Here is a 16,079-nt window from a genome sequence, read left to right as displayed (position 1 = left end):
CCGCTTCATCAGCGTGGACGCTATTTGAAAGTGTCCACCGATTTCTGCTTTCTCTCGCTAAAGGGGAGTACATGGCCACTAAAAACTATTATTAACAAATCTAGCTATTAGCCACGCATTTCCTGATAAAACACACTTACACACTTACACACAAAAAACAACAACAACAACAAAAAACAGGCACAGGGAAATGAAGATGCGCGGAAGCACGTGTCACAGGTCCCGCAGGTTTGCGGCCTCGAGGAATTGTAGCAGGTAGACTGCCGCCTTGCGGCAATTGTCATCTATAGACCATACACCCTGAATCTTTGTAACGGTATGTGGCCGGCTGTCCAGTGCGGAGAGACGCTTTTCAAGGAACTTTCTCTTGTCCTTATACAGGGTGTTCAAAACTAAAACTTTCACAAGCGTTTTGCAACACAGCAATGACAGGAAACCGGATGATAACTTTACGGTACTTGTGTAACAGGTGCTGCTAATTATATAGCACCTGTTTCTTACTCAAGGAACAGTAAGATAGAACCAATTTTGCTTTTGTTCGCCTATTTATCAAGTGCTAGTGAAAGCTTAATTTTGAACACCCTGTATTTCGTGCAGTGTAGCATTATATGGATGTCGTTGCTTGTGTGGCATTGTCTACATGTAGGCTCGTCGGTCATCTTTAGCTTATACCTGCAAGCTCTTGTGAAAGCAGTACCAAGTTGGAGTCGATGAATGCGTGCTGCGTCAGTTCGGCTCATGCATCTACAGCCTGTGCTTTTATATAGACCATCAAAGGCGACATGCCTGCGGTGTCTCCAGTGTAGATTGTCCAGGAGCTTCTTCATTTCCTCGTCTGCCGTTCCCTTTGTTGCCCTGTTGATGTCCTCCTTTGCTCAGTGGTATGTTTTCCTTGCATGTCATGGAGTGGGTTTCTCTTGCTGCTTCCTCCGCCTTCTCGTTTCCAGGAATCTTGCAGGAGTTGGGGATCCACTGGGTAGATGACTGATGTCCGTCTCGTCTGAGTTTACCGCATGTATTTATAATTTTGCTCCGCATGGGTGGTTTCCTTGTTTGACTCTGGTGTTTGTACGACAGATCGGGAGTCAGTAAGAAGAACCCACGTTTTTAGCCGGTTCATTGCACAAGGTATATGCCCCAAATAAAGGTAGCAAAGTTCCAAAAGCTTTATTTCTCTTCGCATGTCCTACCGTAACAGTAAAGATAGCTAGCAGTTTTATCTTAGTACAGATTCTGTTGTATCCCAAATGGCCTTCAAACTAGATCACCTTTTACTTTACAAACGTTTCAGGTATGAGCTTCCCTAACCTTCTACGAGCTGCCCGCAAAGCTGTGAGAAGAACGATTGCTCACAGGAAAATAAACTAGGACGCGACGTATATGCACGAACGCAGCCATGCTTTGAATGAGCAGGAGCAACCGCATGATTGGTGTACAATAGTGAGGTGACATAAGAAGACCCAGGCACCAAACAACAAAGATTTAGACATCACGAAAAAGGCACCACAACAGACGGAGGCACAATTCGCCTCGATCACGTGCTTGAGTTTTCTACACGCGATTGGCGCCGTGCTGACGGGGTTGTTTTTTATATCTTTGTGATTCTCCTATCGCTTTGAAAAATGGCGTCTGGAAAGTCGTCTTTTACCCCTGATAGAAATGCTGCAACATTTTACACGACCAGACAGAAGGCAAAATTTTAAGAGTGCACCCTCATCGTGCTGGTGCAGAATACATCGGGATCCTCTAAAGGCAAGATCTAGAGGTTTCTTCTAGAGCACCGCATGGGCCTAATTCTCAGGGCTGTGCCCGGCCCATGCCCGGCTGCTACACCCCAATCCTGACTCCGCCGGCGGGGGCCCAGCCCGTACCTGACTGTTTCTATGCTCATGCCCGGTCATAGCCAGCCTCTGCTCTATGTGTTCACGAGGCTCGGAGGTGTATTTAGATTTACGAGGGCTGTTCAAGTCGAACCGGGACTTTCTGTCCCCTGAGTGTACAAATGGCTCGTGCTACTTCTTTTTTGTCATTTTCACGCGTGACAGGCTTCGTGGTGGTCCAAAGTTTGTGCAAAACAGAAGACACGTGCTGGACAAGATGGCCGGCAACGAGGTGAGCGCGCACATCCAACAGCGAATTGTCATGAAATTTCTCGTGAATGAAGGCGTAAAGTCATTTGAAATTCAAATTCACAGAAGACCTCAGGCTCAGTATGGACACGATACACTTAGCTGCAGCAAATCACTTGAGTGGTGCAAACGGTGCCGAGACTGCGGTACATCAGTGCAGGACGATCCCGGCTGGGGCGGCTCATAGCTGAGTGCCAGAGTTCCTGAGAACATCCAACTTGTGGAGCGCCTGATCCTCAAGTACCGAGGGATAACATGTCTCGAACTGGGTCGAAATACGTGAGAAATACTTTCTGTGAGAACGTTGAACACCATCATTCATGAGCGCCTCCAGTTTCGAAAAGGTAGTGCCCGTTTGGGTCCGGAGGCAGCTCTCCTTCTTTGACCGGCGGACAAGACTGGAAATCTACCAAGCGCTAACGTACCGTTTCGACACTCAAAGACAGCCGTTCCTTGATGGGATCATCACGCGCGATGAAATATGGGTGCACCATTTCCCTCCTGAGTCTAGACGCGCATGAAAACAGTAGAAGCATCTAGGCTCGCCAACTCCCAAGAAGTTCCGAAGCACCCCGTCTGCAGGTAAGGTCATGGCCACGGTTTTCTGGGACAAAGCTGGCGTTGTACATGCCGATTTTCTGCAAGGGAGATACCACCATCAATAGTGCATATTACTGCCGCGTTCTCAGGGATGAGCATAAGGCGCTGAAGCAAAAGCGGCCGGGCCTCATCTCCAAAGGAGCCCTTCTATTACAGGACAATGCACGCCTGCATAGCGCGCATCTCACGACACGCACCTTACAGAAACTTGGCTGGGAGTTGCTACCGTATCCCCCTTACAGTCCAGACCTCCAGACCTCTCCCCCAGATATTTCCATCTCTTCGGGCCACTGAAGGCGTTCCTTGGGGCTGCCACTTCAGCGACGACGTAGTCATGTACGCGGTCGGATCATGGCTGCTACGCGCCGGTAAGGGTTTCTAGGCTGCTGGCATCCAAGCCCTCGTGAAACGCTAGGACAGGTGCATTAGTGCAGCTGGAGATTACGTTGAAAAATAAAACGAATTTCTCGCCTGTAGGTTCATTTTACTTTATTGAAAAATGAAAAGCCCCGGTTTGGCTTGAACACCCCTCGTACTAAAGAGCACAAATGGTACTATGGTGCTGTGATGTTACACGTAAGATTTGTCCGCGCATTGTCGTATCATGTTGCACATGCCGCAGGGTAGCAATGCGGATAATTTGGACCACCTGGGGTGCTTTTAATGTGCGCTATGCTCTGGTCTCTGCACTGGTCTCCATTCAAATCCGCGTATTGAAAGAGCACAGCGCAGCGAGGAAAAGGACCCAGCTTCTTGGCGGAGAGTGAAGAGTTACGCTCTGTGTTTTACAGGCAGTGTTTCTCTGCCAGCAAGCCGCTGTGTGCTTGGTGCTTGCTTTCTTGCTTGCTTCGGAAGGCAGCGCGCAGTGGAGCGTGGGCGATATGTATGTACCTTGCGGATCAAGAGAGACTCATTTCCGCTCTATTGCGCATGCACCGGTGTTATTCCCCTTTCTCGAACACTCACGCGAACGAAATATGTCAGAACACTTAACCTAACTGACCCTCGTACAGGACTCTCATGGGAACGAAATATGTCCCAACACCTAACCAAACTGACCCTCGTGCCGGAATTGCTCAGCGTGCCCGCCACACCAAACGTCCCGAAATGTGTGTGAATGCACGTGAGAAATCCAGACCCATTACACGAAATGAGCATGATCACATATAATATCACATGATAGTTGTCAGATGAGAATGCAACGATACACCATACCCGATGAAAAAAAAAGAAGAAAGTGACATTAAAATTAAACTGTCCAGTTTTACCAAATATGCTCGCGTACATGCCCGACTATGGTCGGCTTTGTCAAACCCGTACCCTGCCCATACTCGCTGGCGGAAACCCAAGCCCGGCCCAGGCCCGCATAAAAAACGCAAAGCTCGGCCCGTCCAGTGTTCCTTCTAGCCAACGTCTCCAGTTACTCTGCAAGCAGCACCTTGGCCCGGGCCCCCTCCTCACGTCTCCTGGTGGTAGTAACTGTCGGGCCTTTGGTCGGGCGGGTCCCTGAGAAGACTCAGGCGCTCAATCCCCTGCTGCCCCTCTCACCGGCCCTGCATGTGGCTCCACCCCAGCTCACACCGCCAGCACCGGGTTCATCTCAAAGCCGGGCCAGTAAACGCAGACCGAAAAACGAAGCAGTGTGGGGAACGCGCTCCATGGTTCATATTATCAAGTTATACTAAAATTTAGTAATGTAAACAGGTATCTTTTTCTCCCGCTTTCCTGTCCTACAGAGCGGGTCATGTGTTTCGACAGCTACACGAGGTACTTGTGGTCTGCATGTGCAGATGTCTATTTTTCATTAATTTTTTCCCGCGAAGTCGGGACGCTACATATATATGGCATGCTGATGTTATCTGTAGAGAGAGCTCACCTCGTTTTCTTAAAAGCATGACCTCCCGTTGTCGCTTTGTCTGTGGCGCTCAGTAAGCGCATTGTTTGTTGACTGGATCTAGGCAACTAAGAATCTGCATGTATGCTCCTTTCGAGACACTTCCATTTAGTTTCACTGTTAACTTAAGTTTCCTCCTCACCGTATTTTACTGGTGTAACGGGCGCCACCTAAAATTAGTGGGAATTAGAAAAAGTTCGACATATAACGTACACCGAAGAATAACGCGCACCACACACCCGAAGATCACTAAGGAATTGACTGCTACATCGCCTTTCTTGAATGCAGTAATGAAAATGTGTAATTGTTTCAAATCAAATCGTTTATTGTGTCTTAGGCGAAATCACACCTTACTTCAGCCTACGCTTGCTCACGTGTGCCATGTCGCCCTCAGTCAAGAACAATGGCGCTCTAGCGGAAAAAGACTCCTAACGTCGCTACCCATGGGAGCCCGCAGTGTCGTTGTTTGCACGAAGTGACCTCCTCATAGCCTCCTAAGAGACTGACTCAATCAACTCGTTTAAAAAGAATAAGAAACCGGGCTATTTTGTAGTTCATGATAAAAGGTTAAAACTCAGAGCAGGGGAACATAAAAAATATGTGTCGTGTCGTCTTTTTTATATAACCCTGCACTGGGTTCTAACGCTTTTATATTGATACGCCGAAAAAAGGAAGAAAAAAGAGAGAAACACTGTGAAGGAGCCCGCGAAGAGGGAATCACACACGTAACATGAAAAACGGTTAGGAGCCACTAAGATTTATTTGAACAAGAACTTTCGTGCAAGAGACTGCACTTCTTCAGGATACACAACTAAGTATCTGTTCTGTTACACAACTAAGTATCATTGTATCTGTTCTCTTGGTATACAGGGTGTCCCAGAAAACGTGTCATTGAATTATAATAAAAAAACTATACCACCTAGAGTAATGCGGTCAATGGCATTTGTTCTTACGGGGTTTTTGCCACCTCCTGATGCGAATGTCGTGTAACGTAAGTTTAATTATGTAAATTTTTGCGTGCTTAAGTAGGAACTTTGCCAAGTAAATGTCACTTTTTTACCCAAAAAATGTGAAATTTACGTGTCTAATTTACTCAAATTAATGATAATTGACAGGGATATTCAGGATCTATCACATCCGACAAAATAGCCGAACATCGTGCCCTACGGAGCTCCCACAGAATAGCGCACGATGAATTTTTCAGCGCAATCTTTGTCAGTCCGACGAAAGGAGGTTGGAAACCCAGCCCACCCCGGCATCGCAGAAAGAGATAACACAGGCATGGCTTATCACGTCCGACTTTCGCTGGGATAATGCTTTCCCTCTCCCAATTTTAGGAACTGTTACTTTTTCTAGTATCACTCCGTGGGCTGGCTTTTGAACCTCCTTTCGTCGGACTGAGAGCGCTTACGCTCAAAAAGTCATCGCACGTTATGGTCCGGTGCTCCGAAAAGCATGACATTCGGCTATTTTTTCCGGTGGGATAGCTCGTGAATATCACTGTCAATTATCATGAATTTGAGTGAATTTGGCACGCTCTTCATATTGGTGGGATAAAAAAGTGACCTTTACTTGGCAAATTTCCGAGTTCAGTTCGCAAATATTTACATAATTAAACTTACGATACATGACATTCACATCAGGAGGTGGCAAAAACCTGATAAGAACAAATGCCGTTGACCGCATGATTCTAGGTGGCGTAGTTTTTTTATTATAATTCAATGACACGTTTTCTGGGACACCCTGTATATACTTGTGTCGCACTTAGTTGTGTAACCTGAAGAAGTGCAGTCTCTTGCACGAAATTTCTTGTTCAAATAAATCTTAGTTGCTCCTAACCGTTTTTCATGTTACATGCTTTTATATTGAGTTTACTTTGCCTTGCGTCGCCGCGAAAAAACTCCGATGTATACAGTAACGGTAGCTAACGCGCAACGCCCTTAAGTTTTCTTTTTTTTTAGCCTTTGTTCAATGCATAACGCGCGCGTTATCCACCGCAATATACGGTAAGTAGCAAAGTTGTGAAATTTAATATTCAAATAAAATGGAAGTCGAAATTAGAACATTCTAGAAAGCATATCGATTTACAATATTCTAGACGGCAGTCACTGACAAGAAGAGCACGGATTGAGGTGGGGGTTGAGCATGGCGATGGGGTTGAGCACTTGCATGTTCTGTATGTTCCAGGGGTCGAAGGCTTGACGTGAAATTATGATTTATTTACGAAGCGATAGATCTGAACTGACACATGAGTTTTGTGAGCTAACTCTGGTTTAAGTGTGAAATCGTTTGATTTACGAAGCGATAATTTCAAACTGATATAATTTTGCGAAAACTTTGGTAATGTGCCTTCATCCTTTGATGTGTGCATGTGCAAGAACTTAAAACGATATATCGGAAATTGGAATTTATTGGCTACTGCTCCTACTACTTCTACCGGGTCTTTCACCAAAATGCCCTAGCTGATGCTACCGCTTTATTTTCAGTAATCATCTGAAAGTCGTCTGTCAAGAGCTATCCAGTGAGAGACGCATTTGAACACTCTGATTAATTAGACAAAGTTAAATTAGACTTAAGTTTTAAAGTTTACTGCGGACGCCTTCTGCAAAGGGGACGTTTAGCGAAAGCTATTACCAAAAAAGAAAGAAAAGAAAAGACATGTTGCCACCTGGTGTTTTCTTCGGGTTATTATTATATTATTAAATATTAATTAATTTCTTGCGCGGGTTAGCGCAGCAATGTGCTCTTTCGTATAGCTATCCAGCTCGCAGGAATAACAGGGGTTCCGAAAGAGACGGAATAGACGCTTTGATATTCCTTGTCTACGTAACCGGTATGCATAGGCGGATAAATTTCAATATGCCGGAGGGTGAGGGGCACAAGCCCCTCACTCTATTCGGGCGCAGAGGTCGGGCAGGTCGTCGGGCGTTCCGTGTCGTGACGTTGTGAGGCAAATATTTACGCGGTTTTCATGGTCACCCGTATGGCACGTGCCATTTTTAGGATATCTCTCGAAACGTTCATCTTAACTGTCAGCTTGGTAGCCTTCTCGAAAGAGATCTGGCCCCACTTGGAAATTGATACTCGAAAGTGAAGAGGGCAGCACAGTTCCAAGAGCAGTTGACATCACAAAGTGCCCTTTTATGGCCGTAATGTCCGGCGTCTCCACTTTTTAAACTGAACGGTGAACAGTCGGCATTGCTTGCAATTACGTCCGAAACTGGCTTAGGCACATTTACACAGCGCACAGCGTGTCCCACTCTTGCCACTGACTGTTGCGCCTTTTGTGCGCAGTTGAAGAGTGGCGTCGTCTATAAACGCGTGCCTTTACATTAATTGCATTTTCGGGTTACCTCCACCATGACCGTTAATTCCCGTAGTCTGCATAGAACTAGCATTTTTTTAGCGTCTTCAGAAGTGAAGTTACTTGCCTTTAATGCATTCATCCGTCCAGAATAAGAATATGCTTCAATCATATGGAACGCCTGGCAAGGGTCTCTCGTTCAGAAATTAGAATTCGTGCAAACCGAGGCTCTGAGCTCTATTTTCAATAATATGATATGGATTCTAGCATAACAAAGTTCAAAGTAGACTCTGATATTCCCTTGTTAATAAGACGGAAGGTACACCGGCTGCAATTAATGCACAAACTTTATTCACAACAGAGTCGATACTTTCGTGCACCGTATTACGTCTCTGAACGCTCTCGTCACCCTTACAGGTTATATGTTCCTTTAAGTCGTAGGGACTATTTTAAACATTCTCCTCTATTAACACATATTAATGATTGGCGTACAGGTTTTCCTTTCAGATAGTCACAGACTATTGTAATTATTATGTTTGTGCATGGAAGCCTGGGGCATATCTATTTGTACATTAGTGTACTCATGTCTTTATACAGGGTGGTCCACCAATGATAGAAATTCATAGTAAAAAACGCAGGCCCCGGAGAGACATGAGTTCAAGGGACTTTTTTCTGCCAATAACTTTTGCCACATATTGGTAACATTTTTATTTCATTTCAATTGACGAAAAGTTAATTTTTTGAATTGAACTACGAAATTTCCCAAGGCAACCTAACGTTTTCTTTGCGGAAATGGGTTCCCCGTGGTCATTTTACTCAGTATAGCACATCATCCCATTGTTAATGCAATGGCAATTGCCGAAATAAATTCGCCGAAAATCCGTGGAAATGAGCCTTTGGCTGCGCCTCTTTTTTGACGGCTCGTAGTTTGAGCGCAAAGCTGAGAAGAAAGCAGGTTACATTGACACGCCACACGAGGGGGGAAAGGGTTACAAGCCGTCGGGTGACCTGATTTTTGATAAGATAGCTCTGATTTCCGCACTCACTGTGCGTGTTTGTTCCGTGGGTAAAGCTTGTAACCCAAGCAGCGCGATGTACTGAAAGTTGAGTGCAATAGGGGTGGACGGTATGTGTCCTATCATTGTTCTTTAGTTTCAGGCATCTGTTCAAGGCCTTCCACCTACCCATCCACCCCTATGGGCTTGTTGCTCTGGGCCAGGTGGCGCGAGTGAGCAGCAACATCAGCGCCCCAAATCATGCAACACTCCCCAGTTTAGTAGACGACGCGGCACTTTCAAGTACACGGTTTCGAGTTGTTCGCGCTTTTCAAGGAGCACCGCTTTTTCTGTTGATTTCCTACAGGTTTTGTAGCTTCCTTGGCACCATACCGTTTGACACACCATGCAAAACCCGCTGATGGAACTCCTTACTGTTGGCATCCGCGGCCGTTTGGGCCCGAAATGGCGCTGTGCAAACTTCACTACAGCCCCTTGGGAACCCTTTCCTCCCTCGTGTGGCGTGTCAATGTTACCTTCCTTCTTGGCAGCTTTCCGCTCAAACTACGAGCCGTCAAAAAAGAGGCGGAGCCAAGGGCTCATTTCCACGGATTTTCGACGAATTTATTTCGGCAATTGCCATTGCATTATGAGTGGGATTATGTGCTATACTGAGTAAAATGGCCACGGGGAACCCATTTCCGCAAAGAAAACGATAGGTTGCCGTGGGAAATTTCGAAGTTCAATTCAAGAAATAACTTTCCGTCAACTGAAATGAAATAAAAATGTGGCCAATATGTGGCAAAAGTTATTGGCAGAAAAAAAATTCCTTGACCACATGTCTCTCCGGGGCCTACGTTACTATGAATTTCTATCATGGTTGGTGGACCACCCTGTATATGGAGAGTAAATAACATAATTTTTATCATTGTACTTCACCCAAACTGTGTTTATAATTTTTTATATACTAGAGATTGACCTGGTTTGCAAATGCTAATTAACGGTTGAAAACACTTAACTTGATTTCACTAAAATGAGCACTTGTAACTGATTCATTATCATATGACCAACCAACATTTGTAAAGCAAGTCCTTAGTGCTGACTTAAATGGTATAGCACCCCTTCATCTCAGTTCACAGTTAACCATGCAGCATCGGTGTGTGCAAGAGTACTCCAAAATGGCTACATAATTTATTGTACAGTAACAGGCGCACTCTATCTTTGCAATGCTACTTTTTAAAGGAGGTATGAACTCCTATCTGCATGTATTTAGTTACGGGTTTAATAGATGTAATATTGTTCTTCTAAGCTTAGTAATTATATTGACAATTTATTGTTCACTTCTTCTCCTTCATAACTTGTGCAGCTTAAATACAAAAACGCACTCTCTTTCGTATTCGGGCGAGTAGATGCACCGCCGTCCAGATACCTCTATCCATTGTTACGTCATCCGAAGAATTGTAGCACCCAATCAGACGCCAACGCGGAGGTACACGTAACGTTCTGCTTTACGCTCTTCAAGATGAACTTCACTACATGGCACGCTCCTAGCCAACCATCATCCCGAACGACAAAGTTCTCGTCTCTGATTTGTTGAAAACGAGAGGCTAGTCCATTTTGTAGCCGCGCATCATAGATACATAATAGGCTCCGCCTCTCGTTAGCAACAAATCATGGGCGAGAACGTTGTCATTCGGGAAGATAGTTGGCTAAGAGCGTGCTATGTGCTGAAGATACGCACCTATCAAATTCACCTATACAAAAGGTGTCACAGGCAACAAGTTAAAATCACCGTTTGGAGCCGACACAGTCGGCGGGCTTGCTTCGTACAGTTCATAGCTCCTTTAAGATTAAATCCATTAACACCTTTCTGCGCACAGTATTCGATTCGCCACCATTCGACAACCAAACTACTATGAACAGTCTCTGTGAATGGAAATGACTGTACCCATGTATTTTTTTTTCATAAGTTCTCGGTTGCTGTGACCGAGACACTTTTGTAAAGAAATTTTGACAGCCCTGCAAATACAAACTAGCTTCAGTGTACGCAACAGACTTCTCGGAACAATAATTGAAATATAATAAAACAGCCGAAACAACATTTTGTCACGACTCTGTATTTTTCTTTTTTAATGTCCAGCAATTTAGGAGACAGAGTAGTACTTTCTGCCCTCTGATGTTTTCATGTACTTCATAGAGCTGTAAAACCTGAAAAAAAAATAGAAAAGATACAGAATAGAAGTATAAACAGTTTTGCCTTTCACTTTCGAGTTTAACAAGAAAGTTGCATTTTACCATATATGTGCTTCTGTATTCTCCTGTTGATGAAAAGGGTACAGGAATAATAATGGAGCACATAGATGAAGCTGAGAACTTTTTTTCGAGAGTGTGCTAATTGTGACAAAAGAAATATACGATGAAAGTTGTCCAGAAACAGCAAATGTCTGCTGAGAAAAATTTTAGAAATCTGAATGTTACTACCCCATATAGTTTCCGTCCAAAAGTAGGACTACTCGACATTCTTCAGTCGTGGAGGGGTGCAGAGGTGGAATTTATAACCTGTGGCTAGAAAAAGATTTCGCATGTTCACAAGGTCATTAGTGCACACCAACATACATGACAACATAGACAACATGATGGCGGCAAACTCACAACTATTAAACAGAACAAGAAACTGAAAGCATGAGTAAAAAAAGATAGCGTCCATGCAACACGTGTAGAACCACATAATCTCAGGGAAGGTAGGACCAGGAGAGCAATAAATGACTTGCATCCGCAATTGGGTAACTTGGCATAGTTAGGACCAAGGATATGGGCTGCTCCAATACACACTCTGTTTCTATTGTACCCTTTCAACTGTCTCGCATGCATTTTTCTGCTGCATCGAGCGAAAGAGCATTAAGGTACCTAGATTGACTCTACATTCAGAATTGCAATAAATATTATGGGGCTCTACCCTATTTCTTGAGGTAATCTGCAGAAGTAGAGTAATGGGTTGCCTCAGAGCGATAACGGAAATCCTATAGTGTCCAAAAGCGTTAGAAGTGCTTTCACAATTTGTGTGGGTCCAGTGAATGGTTCTGCAAGGCATATTTCCTTGAACTTGACTTGTAGAAGCAGCATACGTGTATCAGTGCATAATTGATGTTAAGATACAGAGACTATAAGCCTACCACCTTAGGGTAGATGGGCAGAAATCCAGCGAACCGGTAGAGATGTAGGAAGGGAGTTGTCTCAGGACAGATGTCACCGATATTTCGAACAGAGACTGTTCTTCTGGGCACCGTCCTCATCATTGGCATGGTATTTAAAGGGTTAGGTTTGACGTGTTTAAAGGTTCATGCGAATTGTGGGTCAACAGCCCGGAGGGAAGTTGATGGGCTGTTGACCCACGATTCGCATGAACCTTTAAACACGTCACATCTAACCCTTTAAATACCATGCCAATGATGAGGACGGTGCCCAGAAGAATAACAGTCTTTGTTCGAAATATCGGCAGCTTCTGTCCTGAGGCAACTCTCTTCCTGCCACCTTAGGGTGTTTGTATGTCAAATGAAGTCCATTGGTAGCATCCCAAAATTCGCATACGAGGTCCTTACCAACAATACGCATGTTAGAAGTGTCTTTGTCTAGGAAAAAGGTTTCTGCTGCGATTGTCCTCTCTGTGTCCTGGACTACGCCATTCTCTTCACGATCTGTGGTTAGGGTCCTGTTATGCACCTGTGCGAAGAATTGCAACTGAAATACAAGGGAAAAAAAGAGAAAAAGTACTGGAATTACAACCTGAAAGCATGATATAAAGCAGCTACAGCAGCTGCAGCTACAGCCACTACGACATAGTGGACGCGTCCTTCCAAACGTGCGGATTTTGCGGATCGGATGCGATGGTGCGCTTTGGTCAGCGGATCGGATGCGGATGTAAACTGTTGTGTGTGCTGCGGATGCGGATCGGATACGGATAACGGTTGCGGGTCGGATGCGGATCTCATCCGCTCACACTCTTAAAAATGAACTTCACCGCATAGCACGCTCTTAGCCAACCATTATCTCGAATGATATCGCTATGTGCCCTGATTTGTTCAAAGTGGTAGGCGTTCGCCTTTTCTGTGACACTTATGCGGTTCATAATTGTCACAAAAATGGCGTACGCCTCCTGATTTCAACAAATCAGGGCAGATAACGATATCATTCGAGATGATGGTTGGCTAGGAGCGTGCTATGCGGTGAAGTTCATTGTTAAGAGTCCAGGGCTCTAGAGTGGGCTATTCAAAGCAGCTCCCAGGTCAGGACTGCAGTTGCAGGTGGCCTCATGAGAGCTACAGTGCAAGGTGAAGGTAACAGTGCTCAACAGGTAGTTATGCAAGAAGGGTGAAGCAATATTACATCACTCTGTTGGAAAGCGAAGCATCCTTCGCGCAATCAGGACCTCTTCGGATTCACGTGGGTAAGCTGCAGTCATTGCCGCAGGCTTAGGACTTTGGTGAGCTGCTACCATGGCACTGTATGTTGTGCTTTCCCACACTGTCACAGCCCCCTTTAGAAGGTTTGCCACATAATCTGTAAAGAGATAAGCAGTACAAATGCCTGTATCATAAACGGAAAGAGATTGGCATACTGTAAGTGGCCTTTGTCTTCACTGTAGAAACTACTTCTGCCCCTTTCTTTGTTTTTAGGAGCTTCCTCCTGAACATCTGCTGTCCATCCTTTCCATAAGCATACTCCCGGTCAGCATTTTCATTGAAGTGCAGGGCAGCTATTTGTGTCCTACAAGGAGTGATAGAAGAGATAAGACATTATAAATGTGATACCTTACAAATAACCTCTTTGACAACCTATACGTAAAGAAAGAAGGTCAAGCACTACGTCAACCCCTTGTCTTTCTTCCCATTTCAATGCGCGGGTACGCACCTAGCACGCATAACTTTCGGTGTGTATGCTGTGGACTTAGGAGCGGACTTCAGTATGACAGAGTGGTATGACTCGAGCCCTGATGTCTGACCAACCCTTGGTAGTTGTTGAACATCCTTCAGTAGCCTTGGGTTCAGTACAGTATTCAGAAGTCTTGCATAAGCTACGGTACCTGTAAATTCAGAGCATTTGCTGTCCTTGCCATGTACACTGTACATACAGTATGTGTAGTACATGTGAAGTATGCTAGACTAACAGACTAAGGAAAAATGTGCTTCTCCGAATTCAAATTACCAGGCTGCAGCAACGGCCTTTCCCCAACTGTGTCATGTAAGCAGCGATGATATGGACCCTCGTGACCAGTATGGGCATTTGTAATGTGGCGTGTCATGCCTAATGAAGTAACGTTCGTCTCAGAGCTACATATTTGTTAGTATATGATTAATATGGCCCGGATTTTTAGGCTCTAACAGGTAGCGCTCTTCGTCGGATAAATCATTCTAGGCCAACCAACCTTCAGAACCGTATTGTTTTATCTTCCGATTGGAAGGAATGTTGATACATAAAACGGGGCACCCACCCTTTCTCAGCTTATCGGGAGACAGAGCGATATCATCCGCGATGATGATTGGCATACTGCGTGCTATGCTTTCAAGAGCGCCCTCTGTTAGTGCCTCTGTTAGTGTTAAGTCTTACTTTTCCACACGTTCAGTAGCAGTTCTGAATTCCCCTCAGCCGTGGAAGTGCACCAGTAGAGATGGTTACAAATATGCTGCACCCATGGCTTTAATGGAGCACCTGGGCTGGTTTTAGCTGCTGTGTCCAATTTCTTCTTCAAGCCTGCATACAAAATTTAAATACATAAGCCCACAATAAAAATTCATGACATAAATTCAACGGGAGAGCGCGGAAATGGTCATGATGTACAGCGTATCAGTAGCAGTGCAATCCACCCTTGGGTGTAGGTTACCCAATAAGCAAGTAAATATTGTTACGACGACGACAACGGTGTCAGCAGCGGCGGGCGCATGTCACGCACGGTCATTCTTATTCTGTCCATTAAACCATTGCCATCACCACGCTGTGCTGCCCGTATCATTTGGTGGAGGTGCGGGGCATCCTTCTTCGAAAGCGCTGTTGTCGTGGTCATCGACGCCCCAGCCCCGACCCTATGACGAGCCGACGACGACGTTCCGGACACGAGAATGACGAAACCCCGAAGATGCCCCAGCCCCGACGACGCCCAACGACGCCCACGACGGCAGCGCCCAGTGAGGGATACTCTCGGCACCGACCCCGTGGAGGCAGCACAGCGTCAATTCACCAGCGCCCCATCGTCGACTACATCGCCAGTTGTGCCCCCGGCAGCATCGCATTCTCCATGTGTCGTGCCCCGGAGGTCACGCCTCGGCGAGGGGGGCAATGTTGCGACGACGACGGTGTCAGCAGTGGCGGGCGCATGTCACGCACGGTCATTCTCATTCTGTGCATTAAACCATTGCTATCACCACGCTGTGCTGCCCGTATCAATATCACCTTTCACCACATGCCAGGTATCAAATCCATGCACTATGCCTGGTTCCATTTCACGCACATGCTTTCTGACTTCAGGATGTCGATCAGTCGTAATGGATGCCACGCTGATGTCATTTGATTTCAGTTCGTCCAGGCATCTCACAAGTGTCATCTTTTCCATGTTTGTGCTGGATGCGACATCTGGAGACTAGAGCAAGAATAACAAACAAAAAGAAAGAATCAAACTATGGCAGCTGGTAGGCCTTATAAGAGTAATATGTGCCAAACACTTACTTCACCAACCTGTACTTGAACGAAGCTGACGATTTTCTTTGAATGGGCTTCCATAAAAGTGTATGACATGTACTTGGCACAGTGACCAGGAGAATCACATCTGCCATCTCCAAGGAGGTCAACAGGCTTGTCTCGAAGTGAAAGGAGCAGGTTGTTGTGTTCTGCATCCCAAACCTGTAAGATTTGTGCAATATGACAGCCATTATTGCAGAAAGCGAACTCAATACCTCCTTATACACTGAAGCACCGATGCTTGTCAGTTACTACTTATCACAATCATAACCAGCTCCGGTGGCGCAGCGGTGGCGCAGCGGTAACGCGTGCGCTTGGAGACTGGGAGGTCCGCGAGAATCCGCGGGCCGGCTGTGCCGTCAGGGGTTTTTCCTGGGTTTCCCTCAGATGTGTAATAGGCGTATGCCGGCACAGTTCCCCTGAAGTCG

General features: G+C 45.6%; 1 protein-coding gene across 1 annotated transcript; it reads right to left on the bottom strand.

The window, feature by feature from the left end:
* Positions 1-12,485: 12,485 nt before the first annotated feature.
* On the bottom strand, positions 12,486-15,790 carry LOC135372321 (uncharacterized). The gene is made up of 7 exons (XM_064605962.1): positions 15,640-15,790; positions 15,425-15,553; positions 14,527-14,670; positions 13,831-14,002; positions 13,538-13,686; positions 13,306-13,479; positions 12,486-12,642 (listed from the first exon to the last, which is right to left on the bottom strand). Exons 4-6 carry the CDS (start codon positions 13,839-13,841, stop codon positions 13,307-13,309), a joined length of 333 nt encoding a protein of 110 aa, XP_064462032.1. The 5' UTR covers positions 13,842-14,002; positions 14,527-14,670; positions 15,425-15,553; positions 15,640-15,790; the 3' UTR covers positions 12,486-12,642; position 13,306.
* Positions 15,791-16,079: the final 289 nt, after the last annotated feature.

This window comes from Ornithodoros turicata, chromosome 1 (assembly GCF_037126465.1).
Source record: "Ornithodoros turicata isolate Travis chromosome 1, ASM3712646v1, whole genome shotgun sequence".
Classification (NCBI taxonomy): domain Eukaryota; kingdom Metazoa; phylum Arthropoda; class Arachnida; order Ixodida; family Argasidae; genus Ornithodoros; species Ornithodoros turicata.
Note: the sequence above shows the minus strand (reverse complement) of the source record. Positions and strands in the feature narration are given on the sequence as shown.

Bases quoted from the DNA above. Each gene is read 5' to 3' on its own strand.
- LOC135372321 (XM_064605962.1), bottom strand. The intron at 13,480-13,537 runs GTATGCCAATCT...ATCTCTTTACAG, and splicing joins GAAGACAAAGGCCACTTACA to ATTATGTGGCAAACCTTCTA.